The sequence below is a fragment of the Scyliorhinus canicula genome, chromosome 4, assembly GCF_902713615.1.
Source record: "Scyliorhinus canicula chromosome 4, sScyCan1.1, whole genome shotgun sequence".
In the NCBI taxonomy this organism is placed as follows: Eukaryota; Metazoa; Chordata; class Chondrichthyes; order Carcharhiniformes; family Scyliorhinidae; genus Scyliorhinus; species Scyliorhinus canicula.
This window is the reverse complement of record NC_052149.1, coordinates 223,032,130-223,056,367: the sequence shown is the minus strand read 5'-3', so window position 1 is coordinate 223,056,367 and position 24,238 is coordinate 223,032,130. Positions and strand designations below refer to the sequence as shown.

Below are 24,238 nucleotides of genomic sequence, written 5' to 3'. Positions count from 1 at the left end.
GACAGTGAGCAAATTTGAGGAGTTAGACAGACTTTTAATTGGTAATGGGTTAAAGGGTTATGGAGAACGGGCAGGACGGTGGAGTTAAGGCCAGGTTGAGATCAGACACGATCGAATAGCGGAACAAACTCGATGTGCCAAATGGCCCAATTCTGCTTCTATATCTTATGAACTTATAAATAATTAAATGATTTGGAAAATTGCAATATTTCCTTTCCTCTCAATTTTGTTAAATGAAACAAACAGATATGAGTCATTGACAACAGGTCACCAATCTAAAATTGTCATTGGGGTGAGAAAAGAAGAGGAATTTCATGATGGACAGTTGTTAAAGGATATAATTCCTCATCACAGGCTTTAGTTGAGGTAGAAACAATTGCAATTTTTAAAGGGAATAACGTACAATTGAAAAAGAAAACAATGCGGGAGTATGAGGGAGAGCTGGGCAGTGAACTCAAGTTTCAAAGTGCTTTAACAAAAGCCAGCATAGACACTGTACATTTCTATAGTCATATTCTCAAGTAGCACATCTTCCACTGATAATGCTGGTTAAACATAGAACATAGAAAAATACAGCACAGAACAGGCCCTTCAGCCCACGATGTTGTGCCAAACTTTTGTCCTAGATTAAGAACAAATTAATCTACACCCCATCATTTTACCATAGTCCATGTACCTATCCAATAGCCGCTTGAAGGTCTCTAATGTTTCTGACTCAACTACTTCCACAGGCAGTGCATTCCATGCCCCACTACTCTCTGGGTAAATAACCTACCTCTGACCTGATACCTATATCTTCCACCATTTACCTTAAATTTATGTCCCCTTGTAATGGTTTGTTCCACCCAGGGAAAAAGTCTCTGACTGTCTACTCTATCTATTCCCCTGATCATCTTATAAACCTCTATCAAGTCGCCCCTCATCCTTCTCTGTTCTAATGAGAAAAGGCCTAGCACCCTCAACCTTTCCTCGTAAGACCAACTCTCCATTCCAGGCAACATCCTGGTAAATCTTCTTTGCACCTTTTCCAAAGCTTCCACATCCTTCCTAAAATGAGGTGACCAGAACTGCACACAGTACTCCAAATGTGACCTGACCAAGGTTTTGTACAGCTGCATCATCACCTCATGGCTCTTAAATTCAATCCCTCTGCTAATGAACGCTAGCACATCATAGGCCTTCTTCATAGCTCTATCCACTTGAGTGGCAACTTTCAAAGATCTATGAACATAGACCCCAAGATCTCTCTGCTCCTCTACATTGCCAAGAACCCTACCGTTAACCAGGTATTCCGCATTCATATTTGTCCTTCCAAAATGTACAACCTCACACTTGTCAGGGTTAAACTCCATCTGCCACGTCTCAGCCCAGCTCTGCATCCTATCTATGTCTCTTTGCAGCCGACAACAGCCTTCCTCACTATTCACAACTCCACCAATCTTCGTATCATCTGCAAATTTACTGACCCACACTTCAACTCCCTCATCCAAGACATTAATGAAAATCACAAGCAGCAGAGGATCCAGAACTGACCCCTGTGGTGCGCCACTGGTAACTGGGCTCCAGGCTGAACATTTGCCATCCACCACCACTCTCTGACTTCTATCGGTTAGCCAGTTCGTTATCCAAATTTCCCACTATCCCATGCCTCCTTACTTTCTGCATAAGCCTTCCATGGTTGCAAAGAATTTGGTTTCCAGTTTCTTGCGAAATAAGAGTTGCCCTAAACAACTTAAGTCTGTAAACCTCAAGTTCTCAACTATTTCAATACCATTTAGATATGTCAAGTTTGTTTTTACCAGTCCAATACAAGCTACAAAGATTACTCATCAAGAGGCATTAATGTTCTCACTCAATTGAAACTGTGTCTCTTTCTTGATTTAATTACAACTACTGTGGGGAGTACTCTGCTGAACTCCACTTGGGATCATAGAATCCCTACAGTGCAGAAGGAGGCCATTCGGCCCATCGAGTCTGCACCAACCCTTTGAATGACCACACGACCTAGGCCCAATCCCCCATCCTATTCCTACAACCTCACCCGAAGAGCAATTTAGCATGGCCAATCCACCGAACCTACACATCTTTGGTCTGTGGGAGCAAACCAGAGCACCTGGAGGAAACCCACGTAGGCACAGGGAGAAAGTGCAAACTCAACACCCGATGTCAGAATCGAACCCGGGCCCCTGGCACTGAGACAGTGCTAACCACTGTGCCACAGTGCCACCCAAATTCTAAATACAATATTCTATAAAGTTTCCTTCACTCAAGACTCCACCGAAACTCATTTTTCCCTGGAGAAATTCCCATCTGTAAACTTCCTGCTTTCTCAATCTTTCCCTTCTCCCATAATCTGCAGATTCTTAAAAACTAAAGTCACCTAATCAAATGGGAAGTGAGAAATCAAGAAAGAAAAACAAAAATCAAATAAGAAAAGCAAAGAGGGAGTATGAAAAGAGATTAGATGGGAATCCAAAAATCTTCCACAGGCATACAAATAGTAAAAGGGTGGTATAAGGAGGAGTGGAGCTGATTAGGGAGCAAAATGAGATTTATGTATGGAGGCAGGGGACATAAAGTCATAAATGGACATTTGCAACTGTTTTCAAACCAAGGAAGAATATGCTGCCCAGTAAAATGGTAAAAGAGAAGATGTATCAGATATTTGAAGGGTTTAAAATTGATAAGGGGGAGATATTGGTGAGGCTATCAGTACATAAAAGTTGATTACGGCATGAGGAACAGAAAAGGTGCATCCAAGGGTACTGAAGGAAGTGAAAATGGAAATTGCGGGGATAATGGCTATAATTTTCCATCTTTCCTCGACTCGGGAGTAATGCCAGAGGACTGGAGAATTGCAAATATCCAAAAAAGGGTGTCAAGATAAGCCAGCAAATACAGGCTAATCAGTTTAACCTATGGTGGGAAAGCTTCCAGAAACACAAATTCAGGACAAAAGTATAGTTACATGGGTAGGTAAGCAAAGCCAGAATGGATTTGTTAAAGTCAAATTGTGTTTAACTAACTTTCTGGGTTTTTTTGATGAGGTAACAGAGAGGTTTAAGAAGAGTAATGCTGTTGATAAGGTGTGCATGAACTTCCAAAAGTGCAGGACAACAGACTTGTGAGCACATAAAGGGTCAGTAGTTACGAAATTGGAGAGTGACAGGAAACAGAAGCAGTTAATGGATGTTTTTTGTACTGGAGGAAGGTCAGCAATGTTTCCCAAGTTAGGTTGGTGTTAGGACCGTTGTTTAGAACACAGAACATTACAGCGCAGTACAGACACTTCGGCCCTCGATGTTGCGCCGACCTGTGAAAGCACTCTGAAGCCCATCTACACTACTTCCTTATCATCCATATGTTTATCCAATGACCATTTGAATGCCCTTAGTGTTGGTGAGTCCACTACTGTTGCAGGCAGGGCATTCCACGCCCTTGCTACTCTCGGAGTAAAGAACCTACCTCTGATATCTGTCCTATATCTATCTCCCCTCAATTTCAAGCTATGTCCCCTTGTGCTAGACATCACCATCCAATGAAAAAGGCTCTCACTTTTCCTGATAATATTAGACCATAAGACATAGAAGCAGAATTAGGCCACTCGGCCCATCGAGTCTGCTCCGTCATTCAATCATGGCTGATATTTTTCTCATCCCCATTCCCCTGCCTTCTCCCCATACCCCTGATTAATCAATAACCAATCTATCTCTGAATTAAAGACACTCAGTGATTTGGCCTCCACAGCCTTCTGCAGCAAAGAGTTCCACAGATTCACCATCCTCTGGCTGAAGAAATTCCTCCTCATCTGTTTTAAACGATCGTCCCTTTAGTCTGAAATTATGTCCTCCGCTTCTAGTTTTTTCTACAAAGTGGAAACATCCTCTCCACGTCCACTCTATCCAGGCCACGCAGTATCCTGTAAGTTTCAATAAGATCCCCCCTCGTCCTTCAAAACTCCAACAGACCCAGAGTGCTCAACCATTCCTCATACGACAAGCTCATCATTCCAGGGATCATTCTTGTGAACTTCCTCTGGACTCTTCCCGAGGATAGCACATTCTTCCTTGGATAGGGGGCCCAAAACTGCTCACAATACTCCAAATGGGTCTGACCAGAGCCTTATGTAGCCTCAGAAGTATATCCCTGGTCTTGTGTTCGAGCCCTCTCGACATGAATGCTAACTTTGCATTTGCCTTCCTAACTGCCGACTGAACCCACACGTTAACCTTAAGAGAATCGGGAACAAAGACTCCCAAATCCCTTTGTGCTTCTGATTTCCAAAGCATTTCCCCATTTAGAAAATAGTCTATGCCTAAATTCCTCCTTCCAAAGTGCATAACCTCACATTTTTCCATATTGTATTTCATCTGCCACTTCATTGCCCACTCTCCTAGCCGTCCAAATCATTCTGCAACCCCCTTGCTTCCTCAATACTACCTGTCCCTCTACAGATCTTTGTATCATCTGAAAACTGAGCAACAGTCCCTTCATTCTTCCAGTTCATTAATGTATATTGTGAAACATCTATGGCCACCACTTCAAAATTGGTGGGTAGTACAAACCTTGGACGCATTGTGAATAGTGAGGAGGATAGCTTGAAACTGCAAAAAATATATACATGTTGTTGGACAAGTATTGATGAAATTTAATGCATAAAAGAGAGTGAAGTGATTCATTTTAGTAGGAAGGACAGGGAGAGATAAAGGATTTAATTTTAAAGTGGGTACAGGCTCAGAGGAATCTGGGTGTATGTGTAGAACTGGAGTTCAGTCTCAACTGGAGTACTGGGCCGAGTTCGTAGTGCCGCATTTTAGAAAATGCGAAGGAATTAGAGATAATGCAGAAAAGATTAATGAAAATGGGTCGAGGAGTGAGAAATTCAGTTACATAGATAGATGGTTGAGAAGAGACTTGAAGGAGATATACAAAGTCACGAGGGATCTGGATAGAATAGATGGGGAACCAGAAGTATTCCCATTGGTGGAAGGACCAAGAAAAAGAGGGCACAGATTTAAAGTAACTGGCAAAGGAAGCAATGGAAACACAAGGAAAAAACATTTTCATGCAACAAGCGATTGGAATCTAGTGTGGTGGAGGCAGGTTCAATCAAGACATTTAAGAAAGAATTGAATTATCTGAAAAGAAAAATTTGCAAGGCACTAGGGAGAAGGCGAGGGCATGGCACTAGGTAAACTGCTCCTTTGGAGAGGTAGAGGACTGAATGGACTCTGCAGTGCACTGAATGGACTCCTTCTGTGCTTAACTACTGTGATCACTACTTCCTAATTTACCTCTTCCCCATTAGACTTTGGTAACGGCCATTTACCATAGCTTCTCCGTAAATCACTAAGAGGTCAACTTCTTCAGGAGAGATGAGGAGAAAATAAATTTGGCAAGAAAATGGAGTGTTAAAATTAAAAGAAAAAATAATAGTGCACATATTAAAGAATATTATGCAGTTTTAGCTTGGAATCAGCATCCTGGAATAACATGATCGGGGGAAAAGAAAAGGGAGGCAATATGTTGTAACTAGCTAATTCTTTCATAAAAACTATAGTGCATCTACCACCCAATTGTTACTTGAATGATTGCAGAGTTTTTGATTCCACTTCCCTACCCAGAAGACCATGCCAGATTTAAATTAAACTTTGTGTGAAGACGTGCATCCTGGTATCAGTGCTGAACTTGCCTTTGATCAGCTTACACATTTCTCCCCTTGACATGCAGCCATGGTTGGAATTGTAGCGGTACTTTGGATTAACCTTATTCCATTCCATTTAGTGTCTTGTATATTAGAATTAATCAGCTTTCTTACCAGGCAATTATCTGGCTTCATATTTTTCAACTGAATATTTAAATTATTAATTTGCAATATATTCTAGGTTTTCAATTGACTAAACCTCACCTACAATCAAATTGTTTGATTATTTGATCGGTATGGACTTAAAGGATTTTGGTGAAATGGAGAGGGAAGACAGATTTGGCTATCTATTCAAAGCACCAATATCATAGATGCATCCTAAGATAGCAATTGGATTTTTCCATTCAGGGTATATGCTTTGCTACTGTAATTACTGTAACTATAAGAGGCATATTTTAGTTGCGCTAACAATATCTTGGGGAAAAGAAATCCTCATGTTATATGTTGTGCAAAAGACATTGTGAAATAAATTCCAAGGTTGGTGTAATATTTAAAAGGTGGCAAAATAATTTAGAAGCATGTATCTGTACATAAAATCCCAACTTAATAATTAATTTATTATTCATATAATTTGATCCCTGGTTTTGTAAGTTTTCTTTCCAACACTTTTGGCAAAAGATTGCATGTTGAATGCCAAGTCTTGGTCATTAGTTAGTAATAAATTTGCTATATCTGAAATCTGAACCAATACTTTTATCAGTAGAAATGGCAAATTAGATGACTTTGCAATTAATTTCATCCTCACTGATTTTTGGACTTCACCATATAAAATCTATGAGTGTGCCAATCAATAGTTTTACTTGCCTTCATAAAACAAAAAACATTACAGAGACTTTACAGAGCTGGGGATGCATAACATGACGAAACCAATAAGAAACCAGATTCCATCACCAAGACCGCCAATGTATGCATGCACTCAAAGGACATTACTCTACCAAGGATTGAACACCATAATCCAACCCTTTCAAAAATAACAGTACAATTTAGTACTGTTTTATGCTTCAAAAGCAGAAACGTCTTAAATGAGTCTGTAATATTACTTTTTTTAAATCTAGAATTCATTTTTGAACAAATAAAACATTTATTTTTATTATATTGCTTTTGCAGCCCAAAGATACATTTAACGTTGGAACTTTACCTGGTGTCACCCTCAGACTTTGCGATGTGGCCAAATATATGAGCAAAAGAATTGGGAATAATGCCCCTAAGTTCAGGCACAACCCGCACCCCTTCCATGGTAAATGTTTTACCGGTGCCCGTTTGCCCATAAGCAAAAACAGTACCTGAAGAAATGAAAATAGGAGTTTTGTAATTTGTAGCTGAAACATAACAGAATGAGGTTTAACAGCAATGTTAAAAGTTTTATAAGTGAAGATGCTTGCGATTGGCAGCATGAGAGATAAATAATTGGAATTCATGTTCAGGAATTTTCTCTGTTGCTTCAGTCAGCCAAGACTTGGGTGGCTATCCATTAAAACAACAGAGGCTCTTTCCTCTAGAAAGGAAAGGACTGACAGCTGATCTGGTAGAAGCCTTCAAAAGTATGAAGGCGTTTGATAGGATAGGCATCGGGAAGATGATCCCACTAATGGCAAGTCCAATACAAAAGGCCATAAAAAGTAATTAACTAATCCAATAAAAAATTAGGGAGAAATATATTTACTTAGTGAACTCTACATTCCCACTACTATTGTATGAAGTGGCTGTCACAAACAACGCAGGTGCATTTAAGGGGAAACTAGAAATCTATGCGTAGAATAAAGGATAGAAGGATAGGGCAAGATGAATCAACCGAGTTGGAAGAGGCTCGTGCAAAACAGACAACAGTTTGGCTGGTTTCTGTTCTGTAAATTACATGTAACAATAACTTACTGTTATAACACCTGCAAAATAGAAAAAAAAAATTTCAAAGTATTTCATAGAGATTGGAATCAGACAAAAATGTGTACAGAGAGAAAGGTGATACTGGGAGGACCAATCAAAAGCTTGGTTAAGTGGGTTAAAAAGGTTGGACTTATAAAAGACAAGAATGAGGAAGACAGAGATTTAGGGGGGTAACTCTAACTATGAGGCAAAAGACTGAAGAGATGCTGGTAATCTGAAATAAAAACAGAAAATGATGGAAATAATTATGTTTGGCAACATCGGTGTAGAGGGGGAGAGTTAATATGGTCGATGACCTTTTTCACCAGAGCATCAGTGTTATAACCTGCACGAGACCTATGGTGTAGAAGCAATTAGCCTCCCTGTGAGTCTCATGGAGTACCGTCTCCCCCGCTGAGGACCAGGAGTCCATGGCGCTAATAATTTGTAATATGAGGGTCAGCCTGTTTCGGCAGTGACACCTCACCCAACTGGGATCTGGAGAGAATTGTACATATAACTTCATAGTAAAACAAAGTTCCTCGTCCTGGACTCGTCTATGGTCACTAAACTGGCGAGAATAGAAGTGGAGCTACTATCAATGCAGCTGACTGTCAGATGATCAACCACCTCCTCTGCACTACAGGACCAACACTGGAATTTATTTTTGCAAGGTGCAGTTATTCGGAAGATTGGAAACGTTTGATGCGAGGATTGGGGACTAGACGCAGTATGATTAAAGTAAGGCAAATGCTATCACCGGTGAAGACCGACAGACAGTAATCCTTTTAACCGCCTGTAGTGGAGTGATAAAAAGCTTGTGTACCCCGCAGTCCCTGATACCAAGGTTTTTGAAGAACTGGTGACCTTGGTTGCGCAGCATTATAGCCCGAGGCCGTCAGTCATTGTGAAGAAATATTATTTTAACACGGCAGAAAGGACCCCAGAAGATTTCCTCACACGGTTGAGAAAACCGGTCAAGTTTTGGGAGTATGGCTTTTCACTATGAGACCGCCTGGTCTGTGACATCAATAATATGGTAACTCAAAGGAAATTATTTGTGGAGCCATCTTTAGATCTACGACAAGATGTGCAAATTGCACTATTGAGGGAAAGCGCCGAAAAGAAAATGCAAGAACACCAAGGTATGGAGGTGAACGTTGTTGGGTGGACCTCCTCCCGGCAAGCAGCACCACTGGGACGCAAATCCCAACCTGGGTCGCTTACCGTTGAAGCCCGGTCTGCTGTAGGACAGAGGCAATCAGTCATGACACCACCCCAGAGGTGGCTGAAGGGGAGCCCCAGAGGTGTGGGATGTGCAGACGTAGGAACTGCAGAAAACACAAATTTCAGTAGCCCTGTCGCCCCTATAGACGCCAGCAGAACCTGTACGGAGTCTACGGTCACCCTTTAGAGATGAAACTCAATACGGTTCTGCAGTTTCAGTCATTTTGTGGCAGACTCCCGCTTGCATAAAATCTGGGATTCAACAATTAAATTTGCAAGACACTGAGAAGAGGTTGGCAACTTGTACGGGTGAGCCATTCGCCATTGCAGGGACCACAATGACCCCAGTGATTTACGGGCAACAGTCGGTAAGACTTCCGCTGATTATGGTGACAGGACACAGTCTGTTAGGCCGCGACTGTATGCAGAGCCTCCACCTGAACTGGCAACAAATTTTCTGGATGGGGACTGGAGGCCTCTATGCGGTGCTAGTGAAGTTCATTAGATGGGCTGCACCGTGGCGCAAGTAGTTAGCACGGTTGCCTCACGGCGCCAAGGTCCCAGGTTCGATCCCAGCTCTGGGTCACTGTCTGTGTGGAGTTTGCACATTCTCCGTGTTTGCGTGAGTTTCGTCCCCACAACCCAAAAGATGTGCAGGATAGGTGGATTGGCCATGGTAAATTGCCCCTTAATTGGAAAAAATAAATTGGATACTCTAAATTTATTTTATTTTTTTTTAAAGCTCACTGGATACAAGAGCAGAATTAAGCCATACGTCTATCGAGTCTGCTCCGCTATTCTATCATGGCTGATATGTTCCTCATCCTGGCCTCAACTCCATTGTCCTGCCCGGTCTCCATAACCTTTCAACCCATTACCAATTAAAAATCTGTCCTCCATAAATGTACTCACTGTCCCTGCATCCACTGCACTCTGGGGTAGCAAATTTCACAGATTCACACCCCTTTAGTAGTTTCTCCTCAAATTTGTTACCTCTTATTCTAAGATTAGCAATATTGCTTCACAACTCCAGGGTCCCAAGTTCAATTCTCGGCTTGAGTCACTGTGTGTGGAGTCTGCACGTTCTCGTGTCCACGTGGGTTTGATCCGGGTGCTCCGGTTTCCTCCCACAATCCCGAAAGATGTGCTATTAGGTGAATTGGACATTCTGAATTCTCCGTGTACCCGAACAGGCATCGGAATGTGGCGACTAGGGGCTTTTCACAGTAACTTCATTGCAGTGTTAATGCATGCCTACTTGCGACAATGATTATTATTAAGATTATGACCTCTCGTTCTAGCCAGGTTTAGGGAAGATTAAGGGAGCCAGGGCGAAGCTGCAGGTGGATCTTTTCCTTATATGCTAGTGGACAAGGTCAACGCTGAATTAAGCCAGACCGGTGCGATTCACCGACATCAGTGGTGACTACAAACTGATGTTCAATAGGGCTTCTAAATTGGGCAGATGGCTGATGCCTCACATCAAAGATTTAAATACAAAGCTGGCCGTTGATCATTCATTCATGAAATTAGACATGAGCCACATATATCTACAGCTCGAATTGGACCCTGCACCATGGAAATATGTCAGGATGAATATCCATGAATATATCAGACTGCCTTTTGGCATATCATGGCTTGAGCAATTTTCCAGAGGGCCATTTACAACATACTGCGAGGGTTGCCGCACGTGGCGGTTTATCTTGACAACATCTTGGTCATTGGGACGTCTGAACAGAGCGCCTGAACAATTTGGATGAGCTTCTCTGCCGCTTCTTGGAGATGGGCGTTCGCCTACGAAGGGTGAAATGTGCGTTCCACACGAAGAAGATAATTTATCTGGGTTACCATGTGACTGGGATGGTTTGCATCCTGTCGCGGAAAAAGTGAGGGCTAGCCAGCAAGTTGCTACATCTGAGAACATGACCGAACTGTGTTCCTTCCTAGGGTTAGTAAACTACAATGGAAAGTTCATCACCGGTCTCGCAAGTGTGTTGGCTCTCCTCCATCTCTTACTATAAAAAGATCAGAAGTGGGCATGGATAGCTCACCACGAAGAAACGTTTACCGAAGTCAAAAAGCAGTTGGCCTAATCAGGCTTGCTCACGCGTTACGACCCCGTCAAACCGCTCATAGTCATGTGAGGCGCCTCGCCATATAGCATTGGAGCTGCTTTGTCCCATCACATGGACGATGGCGGCGAGCAACCAATCGCATTTGCCTCCAGGACTTTGGCCATTGCGAGCGTAACTACGCACATATTGAGAAAGAGGTGTTGGCCGTCGTATTTGCCGTAAAAAAGGTTCCACTAGGACATTTGTGGCCATCGGTTCGCAATCCTCACAGACCAGAAGCTGCTATTGGGGCTTGAGGGAGAAATAATCCTGCCCATTGACTCCGCTAGATACAGAGATAGGCCCTTCTACTAACGGCATACAAATACTTGTTTGATAATCGACCAGGTACCAAAATCGCAGATGTGTTAAGCAGACTGGCTTTGCCAACGCACCCTCAGTCTCCTCCTCGATCCGATGAAGCAGTAGCAATGCTAAACGTTATGAACACATTGCCAGTTACAGCGTCCCAGATACGGGGATGGATGGAGACGGTTCCAAACTGTCCAAAGCCCGCCACATAGTCCTGTATGGATGCCAGTATCGCAGATTACCAGAGGAACTATGGGTCTTTTTGATCAAAATATCCAGTTCAGTGTCGAAGCCAGCATCTTGCTCTGGGGAACACGTGTCGCCATGCCAAACAGGGGCCAGGACTCCATCTTGAGGGACTTGCATAATGGACACCCAGGTGTGTCAAAAATGAAGATGCTTGCTCGCAGCTACGTTTGGTGGCCGAGCCTGAACGCAGAGATAGAAAACAAATGGCTGAAACAATGCAGGGCTGGTCAAGGACAACAGAATCTTCCGCCCACCACACCACGCTTGGGAGAGTCCAGGGCTGCCCTGGGTATGGCTCCACTCCGATTTTGTCGGTCTTTTCAGGGGATCTATGGGCGGCATTGTCCATTGCCCGACGCTGATATAGTAATCAGCGATTGGGCAGAGAAACCCTTTTGACACCAAAATCAGGGACGGCACCTGTTTTCGGATGCTCCGTCCCCTCCAAAACGGCGTCATCGTGGAGTTCGACGCATGCTGTTGAGATGGTCTCAGGAAGTCACCTGAAGGCCTTTCCCCGATGCTCCGCTCTCGATGGGCCGACTGCCCGGTGGCACAAAACATGTGTGCTGAGTTTTTGGCAATCTTGCATGGCGACTGCAAACTGTGTCCAGCGCAGCCACGCCACAGTTGGGGGGGGGGGGGGCCATTGTGCTGGCCGTGAGGGCTTCAGCAGGGGTTTGGGGGGGGGGGGGTATAGGGGGGGTATAGGGGGCACAATCTGGCAGGCTGGATCCACGCGCGGTTGGCATCATGTTGTGTACGGCGCGACCACTACAGGTCAGCATCATGTTGTATATGGCGCAACCGCTGCAGGTCGTCGCCATGTTGTACGCCGCAGCAGTATGGTGGCACAGTGGGTTAGCCCTGTTGCCTCATGGCGCCGAGGTCCCAGGTTCGAATCCCGGCTCTGGGTCACTGTCGGTGTGGAGTTTGCACATTCGTCCCGCGTTTGTGTGGGTTTCGCCCCCACAACCCAAAGATGTGCAGGCTAGGTGGATAGGCCACGCTAAATTGCCCCTTAATTGGAAAAAAAATGAATTGGGTACTCTAAATCTAAAGAAAAAAAAATGTTGTACGGCGCGACCGCTGCAGGTCGTCGCCATGTTGTACAGTGCGACCGCTGCAGGTCGTCGCCATGTTGTACAGTGCGACCGCTGCAGGTCGTCGCCATGTTGTACGGCGCGACCGCTGCAGGTCATCGCCATGTTGTACGGCGCGACTGCTGCAGATCATCGCCATGTTGTACGGCGCGACCGCTGCAGGTCGTCGCCATGTTGTATGGCGCGACCGCTGCAGGTAGCCATGTTATACGCCGCGACCGCTGCAGTTCGTCGCCATGTTGTACGGCGCGACCGCTGCAGGTCGTCACCGTGTGTATCCACGGCCACGGACTCGGCAATTTTCTGGCCATTTATGGCGGGAACGCCGGGAGTTTTACGTGCTGCGGCTGCTAGCCCCCCACCGGGTGGAGCATCAGTGCGGGGGTGGCGCAAACTTTTTCATTGTAAAACTAGACCCTATTCGGGTACAGAGGGAGAATTGAGAATGTCCAATTCACCTAACAAGCACTTCTTTCGGGATTTGTGGGAGGAAACCGGAGCACCCAGAGAAAACCCAAGCAAGCACAAGGCGAACGGACAGTGACCCAGGATCGAACCAGAGTCCTCGGTGCCATGAGGCAGCCGTGCTGATCACTGTGCCAGCAGAATTGGTGATGTGTCGCCGACTATGGACCCATCTCAGTCTTACTTCATGGATATTGGCGGGAACAGTGGTTAGTACTGCTGCCTCACAGATTCTGACCTCGGGTGACTGTCTATGTGAAGTTTGCACCTTCTCCCAGTGTCTGCGTGGGTTTGCTCTGGTTTCCTTCCGCAGTCCAAGGATATGCAGGTTAGGTGAATTGGCCAAGCTAAATTGCCCCTTAGTGTCCAAAGGTCAGGTGGGGTTACAAGGATAGAACAGGGGATTGGGTCTAGGTAGAGCGGTCTATCAGAACATGGGCTGGTGCTGACTCGCTGGGCCGAATAGCTTTCTTTTGCAGTGTAGGGAAAATACGCCGTCTCCAGAGGTGTCAAGGACGTTGTCCAGATGCACAGGAGGAGACCAGACTATTGTACCTGCTGTAGCCACCTGGGTTGGCCACTTCCTCACACAAAATGGAAGAATGCAAAGGTTACAGGGAAAAATGGACAGTTGCAAAGAGACAAGCAGTTTGCAGAATCCCCTGTGTATTCTAGCTGCTAAAGAAACCAGACAGCATTGTAACTAACGAGCTGCGTATATTAAGTGAGCGATTCCCGGTGATTCCCAGGCACAAAGGACACAACAATTAGAAGAGATTGAAACATTCTATAGGTCAGACACCCCGGCGCCAGTGGAGTCTGAAACAAAGGACACAAATAAGGTGGAAAGAACCGCCCAGTGATCGAGGAACAGCCCCGTTATTGGGGAAATTCAAATCAATCGATTGGGAAGAGACCCAATCGATTGCAAGTTTATAGAGGGTCCGCCCAGAAGGGCACGAAGCCCCTGGAACCTATAAAAGTCAGGTCCCAGGACTGATTCTTTCTTCTTGACCAGCCGGCCCTCCCAGCAGAACACCTTTGCAGCAGAAGACCTTGACCAAGAGAGGAGAGGCCTGGTCAGCAGCCACCATCAAGTAAGTGTCATACAACGCATGCTACGAGAGTAGACACTCCTGACCCCTTTTGTCCACACCAACTGGAAACCTGCAGACCCAGTGCAGAGTAAGAGGCCATTGTTCCCTGATCCGGCAGTTCCCTTATTCCAGATAAGTATTGGCCTATTAGCGGTAGGAATAGTTTAGTCTTAGTATTATATGCATGAGTAGTAAATAACTGTGTTATAATAAACGTGTCTTGTTTTGAACTTACTAACTGGTGTATTGAGTCATTGATCTGAACTTGAACTTGAGCCTTGTGGCAGTATCATAACGATACCTGGCGACTCCAGAGCTAAGTAATACACAGAGCCAATTGAGTGTAAAGCACACTCACCCAGAACGAGCAACACTGCTGCCACAGTCTATGTTTGGAGGTTCGCAGACGGCGCCCAATGGATCTCAGGAACGATTCTTCACCAGACTGGGCCAATATCGTACCAATTTCAAACTCAAGGTCGCGTCATGAAAAAACAGGATGATCATTTCCAAAACAGGAGACCAGCAATGCACAGAGCTTCACAGGAGCAACCAATTACTGACCTACACCAATTCTTCAAGACTCAAGAGCGTTGCCCCAAGGGGGACAGGATACAGATCATTGATACAGATTTCACCATGGCAAACCAGGCGTGGGAAAGTTCCAAGGGGAACAAGCCATTCAGCCGTTTGGAACAGAAACGGCCTTCACCGCCCAGGCCTATGCCACCTGGTCAAACCCAGGTGTCAGAAGCACAGCCACGAGTGAAGAGGCAAAGATATCCTTCTACTCCACCAAGCTTAGAACAGTCTTCGGACTTTGTGGAGGGGGTGATGTAATAACCCGCATGAAACCTATGTGGTAGAAGCAATTGGCCTCCCTGTGAGTCTCGTGGAGTACAAGCGACCCCTCGAGGAGGGGGGGGGGGGGGAAGAACATGAACACTAATAATCTGTAATATTAAGGCCGGCCAGTTTCGGCACCAACACCTCAAACCTAGCTGGGATCTGGAAAGTATTGTCCATACTATACCTTCATAATAAAACTAAGTTTTGTTATCTACTCGTCTCGGACTAGTCCGTGGTCACTAAAATCAGGATGTTAACTCCGTGTCTCTCTCTCCACAGATGGTACCAAACCTGAGTATTTACAGTACTTTCTGTTTAAAATTGAGGCATTGGGGAACTAGGAGCTAATGTAGTTTAGTAAGGGACTGATAGTAGGCAACACAGTTTTGTCTGAGGTTTACAAATGGTGGAGGCTGGGCCTGATTAGTGCACAGGAACAAAAGCCTTTGGTTCTTGTCAATTTCACATCCATATTTATCATGTATCTACAACAAAGGCTTATTCTACATTGGGGCTCTATAGGGGACCTCACTCTTGTTCAGTATTGAAGAACTGCTTCACTGTCAAGAGATTCTGCCTTTCAACTGAAATGTTACACTGAGGGCCTATCCGCTCTCTCATGTGAACAAAAATAAATCCCACGGCACTATTTCAAAAAAGCTTATTCCCACTGTGCTAGCTAATACTTATCTCTCAATCCACATCATTTAAAAAAAATCTAGTTATACTCAGATTGTGGTTTGCAGAAGCTAGCTGTGTGCAAATTGGCTGCTGGATTTTCTAACTTTTCATTGGCTGTACAAGATGTTGAGACATCCTGTTCCAAGGTCATAAAATGTGCTGCAGAAATGGAAATCTTTATTTTACTTTATTCCTGGAATATGAATTTAAATTCATGAGTGAATTGTCTCCACTCTTTCGCTGCTGATTATGGAGGAAAAGTCTTTAATTATCGTCCTCACATTCAGTAACCCTAGCAATAGTTTCCAAGCATGTCAAGGAAATGTATTCAGCTTCTCTTGTAAATACTAATTAGTGAAGATTTGTACAATGCTCCATTGTACGTTTAACAAAAGTCATGGTATTTTGAAAGGACTTAAACTAGGGATCACCAAAAATGTATTGACTATGGACATCCATGCAAGAGCAGCTATCCAAAATCCTGTTACAAATGAAGCCGATAGTACTGAAAACTGTATCCAAAAGCATCTCAGCCTATGTTTAGCAACATGGACATAGATTTCTTGCAAAGGCAAAATTACGTACAGCAGACAGGCTACAGAAATAATGGAAAAAAGCAACCCTTTAGCACGATGAATGCTTGAACTACTTCTGTCAAGGGTGGTGTATATTACTGTAAAGACAAAAAACATGGTTATGGGAATTTTAGGGAAGATGACAGTAAATCTTTTACTACAGCTGAATCCATTTAACAATCAGGTCCTATTAACTAGAAAAGCAAATGTTACTAATAAAAGCAGTAGGTCTACTGCTAATAATCTGTGAAAGCAAGCCACTGAATTGACACAAAAACAGAAATACATTATCTTGTGGCTTATGGTTGATTTAAGTTTAATTGATTAAATTCTCAGTGAAATAACCACCATGAATAATACCTAATGACCTTATGATTGAAACGTGAAAAATGATCGTAGCTTTAGTCAAGTCACTCAAAAAAGGAAAAATTAAAATATTTAAAATATAAAATAATGCACAGCACTCAAAAAAGATAATTAATTATCTAGTTCAAATTGTTTATGACCTCCATATACTTTCTATTTTACACAGAACAAAAATAATGAACTGTAACGACTGAGTGCCAGGGCAGCATATTTGGGGAGGAAACCCCCAAAGATGCACTTGGGGAACACTTTCTGCCCAGACGTTCACAGGTAAGGATTGCAGCACAATCGCCGATGAAGTTCAAACTTCTGATGAGCAACTGCTGCACTTGGAACCATCAGAAAATGTAACTTAATCACACACTTTGGATGGTTCTGACCGTCTTACAGGATTAGTTACCTGGAGAAAGTTAGAAGAATTAAAACTACTTCGAGCTTCAGGGTAACTATAGTACTGATCTTCACCAACATCTAACCCATGGGAGGCCCCTAATGTTGCCATCCCAACCACAACCATCATTCCCTCTCCTCCCTACTGACCATCCGACACCCACACCAATCCGACCACTTACTTTACAAATCTACTTTCGCTCTGGATTGAAAGTGACTAGGCTGTGGACCTTACCTGATTTAGTGCAGCCAGTACTGTAAAAAAGAGGAGGATGGCTCCTTACGTCAGATTGTGCAGCATTCAAGGCATTGGCCCGAGTTGGAAGATTAGGCAAGAAAGAATCGCCTGGATTTTCAAATAGGAAACCAGGGAGAGGGACATTTCAACTTTGACTGCCTCTCCACAGGGGTTCAGGCCCACTGTTTCTGGTCAATTCAAAAGTTTCAATTGTACAAGATATAGGAGCAAAATTAGGCCACTCGGCCCATCGAGTCTGCTCCGTCATTCAATCATGGCTGATATTTTTCTCATCCCCATTCCCCTGCCTTCTCCCCATAACCCCTGATCCCCTTATTAATCAATAACCAATCTATCCCTGTCTTAAAAGACACTTAATGATTTGGCCTCCACAGCCTTCTGCAGCAAAGAGTTCCACAGATTCACCACCCTCTGGCTGAAGAAATTCCTCCTCACCTCTGTTTTAAAGGACCGTCCCTTTAGTCTGAAATTATGTCCTCTGTTTCTAGTTTTTTCTACAAAGTGGAAACATCCTCTCCACGTCCACTCTATCCAGGCCACGCAGTATCCTGTAAGTTTCAATAAGATCCCCCCCTCGTCCTTCAAAACTCCAACAGACCGAGTGCTCAACCGTTCCTCATACGACAAGCTCATCATTCCAGGGATCATTCTTGTGAACTTCCTCTGGACCCTTCCCTACGGTAGCACATCCTTACTTAGATAGGGGGCCCAAAACTGCTCACAATACTCCAAATGGCTTCTGATTTCCTAAGCATTTCCCAATTTAGAAAATAATCTATGCCTCCATTCCTCCTTCCAAAATGCATAACCTCACACTTTTCCATATTGTATTTCATTTGCCGCTTCATTGCCAACTCTCCTAACCATCCAAATCCTTAGCAGCCCCCCCGCTTCCTCAATACTACCTGTCCCTCTACAGATCTTTGTATCATCTGCAAACTTAGCAACAGTGCCTTCAGTTCCTTCTTCCAGATCATTAATGTATATTGTGAAAAGCTGTGGTCCCAGAACAGACCCCTAAAGCACACCACTAGTCACTGGCTGCCATCCTGAAAAAGACCCCTTTATCCCCACTCTCTGCCTTCTGTCAGTCAGCCAATCCTCTATCCATGCCAGGATCCTTCCCTTAACACCATGGGCTCTTAACTTATTTAACAGTCTCCTGTGCAGCACCTTGTTAAAGGCCTTCTGGAAATCTAAATAAATCACGTCCACTGGTTCTCCTTTGTCTAACTTTCTTGTTACCTTCTCAAAGAACAAGATTTGACGAAGCCATGCTGACTCAGTCCTATTTTATCATGCTCTTCCAAGTACTCCGCGATCTCATTGTTAGTAATACTCTAAAATCTTACCAATGACTGAAGTCAGGATAAACGGCCTATAATTTCCCGTCTTCTGCCTCCCTCCCTTCTTAAACAGCGGTGTTACATTAGCCACTTTCCGGTCCTCTAGGACGCTTCCTGCCTCCAGTGATTCCTGAAAGATCACCACTAATGCTTCCATGATCTCCTCAGCTTTCTCTTTTAGAACCCTGGGGTGTAGTCCATCCGGTCCAGGTGATTTATCCACCTTCAGACCTTTCAATTTCCCCAGAACCTTCTCCTTAGCGATGGCCACGGCACTCACCTCTACCCCCTGATGTCTTCCAACATGAAGACTGATGTAAAGTAACTACTCAGTTCCTCTGCCATTTCTTTGTTTCCCATTATTACTTCTCCAGCCTAATTTTGCAGTGGTCCAATGTCTATTTTTGCCTCCTTCTTACCTTTATATATTAAAAAAACTCTTGTTTTGTATTACTAGCTAGCTCGCGCTCATATTTCATCTCCTCTCCCCTTATTGCCTTTTTAGTTGTCCTCTGCTCACTTTTAAAGGTTTCCCAATCCTCTGGCTTCCCACTAATCCTCGCCACTTTGTATGCTTTTTCTTTTGCTTTTATGCAGTCCTTGACTTCCCTCGTCAACCATGGATGCCTTGTCCCCCTCTTAGCACGTTTCCTCCTCTTGGGATGAATTTCTGTTGTGCCTCCTGAATAACTCCCAAAAATAATAATTATATATTTTTCCAGGCAGTCTGTCCTCCTTGGATTCAATTGAGGAAATTCCCTCCTCCACTAACTTAATGCTTTCAACAGCTCAGCTCCCGCTCTCGCAATACACTCATCAACCACCCCCCAATTAGAAACCATGATCCACCCCCACTCCACCCTACATTGGAAGCAATAAGCCAAGGGATGCACTTATTGTATGCTTATTTGGAATGCGCTGGATCCAAGCAGGTTTCCAATGGAGAGAATGAATAAAGGTATGTGATATGTACGATTTCCTTTAAATAACAGATTGGTGAGGAAAATAAATATTTTATATTGAGCTAGATTAATCAGTGAAATAATTTTCCTTGTATACATTAGTGGATTCGCACAAACTGGATATAGTGATTTGCATGACCTTCTAGTTTTAAAATCCGAACTCAAACAACGATGGGAACTTCATACTAAAATTAAATAATTGAAATCAGTTATAAGTCTAAGAGTTACCATTGTATCCTTCCAGAACCGAATCCACAATAGGTCTTGCTGTAAGATTGTACACATCTACTTGTTTGCTCTCTGGACTGAAGACCGTATCGAAAGTGAATGTTTTTGGTGGCTCATTGGCAGATTCTGTCTTGTAGACAGTGATTGTTCCTCGTATCTCATCCACATTCACCACTTGTCTGTGTCCCATATTTCTTTCCTTTTCATTCATTGGTCGGCAGCGTACCACAACCATCACGTTATCGCTGGCTTCGATACGGTCAATCTTCTCCGATTTATTGCTCTGTGGGTTTAGAAACAAGAATGGCTGATCACAAATAAAGTCGGAAACTATGGCAATGTTTTTCCTTTCTGCTAAGTCAACATTAAGTGAAATAACTTTGAACGAAACCTTTCCTTCTCCATCCCTAAATTTTCTCTCCTGTTCTGAAGGCACTGGCTCACTCAGGTTAAAGTTGCATGGATAATTGCAGTCCACCCCAACTGACCATTTAACACCATTAACAGGTTATTCATTGTTGAAGGTATCACGACTGAATCCTACCTTTTCCTCAACTGACTTGACATTCATCAGAGGCACTAACTACGAGTGAAACCAGCCAGGAGTACAGAAGCCAATTGTAGTTTTCCCGTTAAAATCAATTACTTATGGTTTAGTGCTATGCCAGACTGAAATTAAATCTTTTTATATAAAATACATCGTCATGTGTAAGGTATTCTGGTCAGGCAAATTAATGGAAGATCGAATGTCAGTTCATTATGGATACTTTCAGGTCAATGTTGCACACTTAATAATTCTGAAATCAATAACTTGCTTGCACTTTTCCTCACTGGTATCTGGACAGATCTAGCTACAAAGACAAATATAGATATAAATTATGTTCAAACTTTCCACAATCATCATCTCCCAAAACATCTGCATCACAATGAAGTGGTAAACATAGATGAAACTTTATATCCAAAGGGATTTTGCCACAATTCAAGCTGCTGCCTGGAGACAAAATCAGATCAAAGGCAGCCTCGTAGGAGGCACTTGGGATTAGGTTTAAACATTGAACTACTGATACAGTATTCTCATGCCCAGAGGGCTACGCTTCGTATAAATAAATCTATACTAATGTATATTAATCTAAAATGAGGTGCTGTCTCTTTGATGAGAACACAAACTGAGGCCAAATGTATCTATTTAGATTAGATCTGACAACCAATGACTCAGATCTACATTCTGCAGTCCTGCCACATCTGGTCATAAATGGTGGTGGGCAATTTAACAAACTGGAGGAGGAGGCTCCACAAATATCCCCATCCTCAATGATAGGGGGGTCCAGTACATCCAGTGCAAAAGACAAGGCTGAAACATTTGCAATAATCTTCAGCCAGAAGTGCCAAGTGGACGATTCATCTCAGTCTCCTCCAGAGATCCTCAGCATCAGCCAATCTGATTCAACCCATGTGACAAAGAAACGGTTGAAGACACTGGATACTGCAAAGGCTATTGGTCCTGACAATATTCTAGCAATAGTACTGAAGACTTCTGCTACTGAACCATCTGCGCCCTTAGCCAAGCTGTTCCCATACAACTACAACACTGGTATGGAAAACTTCTCAGTTAAGCCCTGTCCACAAAAAGAAGGCCAAATTCAATCTAGCCGATTACTGCCCCAACAGCCTAATCTCGATCATGAGCAAGTGAACATTGGTGGTCATCTTCCGCGATTCTATAGACTCTGGAACTGTCCCTGCAGATTGGAGGGTAGCTCACATCATTCCGATATTCAAAAAGGGAGGTAGAGAGAAAGCAGGGAATTATAGACCAGTAAGCCTAACATCGGTAGTGGGGAAAATGCTTGAATCCATTATCAAGGACTTTATAGCGGAACATTTAGGGCAGCACAAGTGGTTAGCACTGTGGCGTCACAGCGCCAGGGTCCCAGGTTCAATTCCCCGCTGGGTCACTGCCTGTGCGGAGTCTGCACTTTCTCCCAGTGGCTGCGTGGGTTTCCTTCGGGTGCTCCGGTTTCCTCCCGCAGTCCAAAGATGTGCAGTTTAGGTGGATTGGCCAAGATAAATTGCCCTCAGTGGTTAGGAGGGGCTATTGGGTTATGGGGATAGGGTGGAATTGAGGGCTTAAGTGGGTCGGTGCAGGCTCGGTGGACCAAATAGCCTCCTTCTGCACTATATGTTCTGTGTTCTCTTTTCAGTGGCAGGATCAGTCAGAGTCAGCATGGATTTATGAAGGAAAAATCATGCTTGACAAATCTGTCGGAATTCTTTGAAGATGTAACCAGTACCGTTGACAAGGGGGAGGCCAGTCGATGTGGTATATTTGGACTTTCAGAAGGCAACTGGGGCTGGTTTAGCTCACTCAGCTAAATCGCTGACTTTTAAAAGCAGACCAAGCAGGCCAGCAGCACGGTTCGATTCCCGTACCAGCCTCCCCGGACAGGCGCCGGAATGTGGCGACTAGGGGCTTTTCACAGTAACTTCATTGAAGCCTACTCGTGACAATAAGCGATTTTCATTTCATTTCATTCATTTGACAAAGTCCCGCATAAGAGATTATTGTGCAAAATTAAAGAGCATGGGATTGGGGGAAATGTATTGAGGTGGATGGAAAACTGGTTGGCAGAGAGGAAACAAAGAGTAGGGATTAATGGGTCCTTTTCAAATTGGCAGGCAGTAACCAGTGGGGTACCACAGGGATCGGTGCTGGAACCCCAGCTATTCACGATATATATTAATGATTTGGATGAGGGAACAAAATATAACATCTCAAAGTTTGCAGATAATACCAAATTAGGTGGGAGGGTGAATTGTGATGAGGATGCAGGAATCCTACTGCAAGATCTGGACAGGTTGGACGAGTGGGCAAACCAATGACAGATGCAGTATAATTTGGATAAGTGTGAGGTTATTCATTTTGGAAGCAAAAACAGGAAGGCAGATTACTACCTGAATGGTTGTAAATTGGGAGAGGGGAGTATGCAGCAGGACCTGGGTGTCCTTGTGCACAATTCTCTGAAGGTAAGCATGTAGGTGCAGCTGGCGGTAAAGAAGGCTAATGGTATGTTGGCCTTCATTGCAAGAGATTTTGAATATAGAAGCAGGGATGTGTTGCTGCAATTGTACAGTGTCCTGGTGAGGCCACACTTGGATTATTGCATGCAGTTTTGGTCTCCTTCTCTGAGGAAGGATGTTCTTACTCTCCAGGGAGTGCAGAAAGGTTTACCAGACTGATTCCAGGGATGGCGGGACTGTCATATGAGGAGAGATTGACTAGGTTGGGATTGTTCTCGCTGGAGTTCAGAAGAATGAGGGGGGATCTCATAGAGACTTATAAAATTCTAACAGGACTGGACAGGGTAGATGCAGGGAAGATGTTACCAATGATAGGTGTGCCCAGAACCAGTGGTCACAGCCTGAGGATTCAGGGTAAACCATTTCAGGCAAACATAAGGAGACACATAAGGTGAGCCTGTGGAATTCATTACCACAGGAAGTAGTTGATGCTAAAACTTTGAATATATTCAAGAGGTGGCTGGATATAGCACTTGGGGAGAATGGAATCAAAGGCTATGGGGAGAAAGCAGGCTTAAGCTATTGAGTTGGATAATCAGCCATGATCATGATGAATGGCGGAGCAGGCTCGAAGGGCCAAAAGGCCTCCTCCCTCTCCTATCTTCTATGTATCTATGTACCTATGTGATGGATGAGGACATCAAGCAGCACTTACTCAAGTAGCCTGTGCATTCATGCTCAGTTTGGGTTCCGCCAGGACCATAAAACCATAGAAATACCACAGTGCAGAAGGAGGCCATCCAGCCTATTGAGTCTGCACGGACCCTCTGAAAGAGCACCCTATCCAAGCCCACTCCATCCACAACCTGCACATCATTGGCAATTTTAGCATGGCCAAACCACCTAATCTGCACATCTTTGGAATGTGTGAAGAAACCAGAGGACCCGGAGGAAACCCACAGCCACCCAAGGCCGAATCGAACCCGGGTTCCTGGCGATGAGGCAGCACTGCTAACCACTGTGGTACCACTCAGCTCCTGACCTCACAAATGGCTTAGTGCAAAAATGGACAAAAGAGCTTAACCAGAGGTGAGGTGACAGTAACTGCCATTGCCACCAAAGTTGCATTTAACCAAGTTTGGTATCAAGGAACCAGAGCAAACCTGGGGTCAATGGGAATCTCACAAAAACTCCCTACTGGTTGGAGTCATACCTACCACGAAGGTAGATGGCTGTGATTGTTGGAGGTCAATCATCTTAGTACCAAGACTTCATTGCAAGAGCCCCTTAGGGTAGTGTTCTGACCCAATTATCTTCAGCTGCTTCACCAATGATCTTCCTTCCCAGGTTCTCCATGGAAAAAGTCAGAACTGGAGATGTTTTCTGATGATAGCACAATGTTCAGCATCATTTGCGAATCCTCAGATACT

General features: G+C 44.0%; 1 protein-coding gene across 3 annotated transcripts in view; it reads right to left on the bottom strand.

The window, feature by feature from the left end:
- The window catches only part of kif3a (kinesin family member 3A), a 90,906-nt gene that overhangs the window by 58,316 nt on the left and 8,352 nt on the right, over positions 1 to 24,238 (bottom strand). For all 3 annotated transcript variants that reach the window (XM_038796141.1, XM_038796140.1, XM_038796139.1), the window contains exons 2-3: positions 19,791 to 20,073; positions 6,843 to 6,987 (exon numbers count right to left, since the gene is read on the bottom strand). In XM_038796141.1, the coding sequence (XP_038652069.1) occupies positions 6,843 to 6,987; positions 19,791 to 20,073 (428 nt within the window). The remainder of the gene's footprint in view (positions 1 to 6,842; positions 6,988 to 19,790; positions 20,074 to 24,238) is intronic.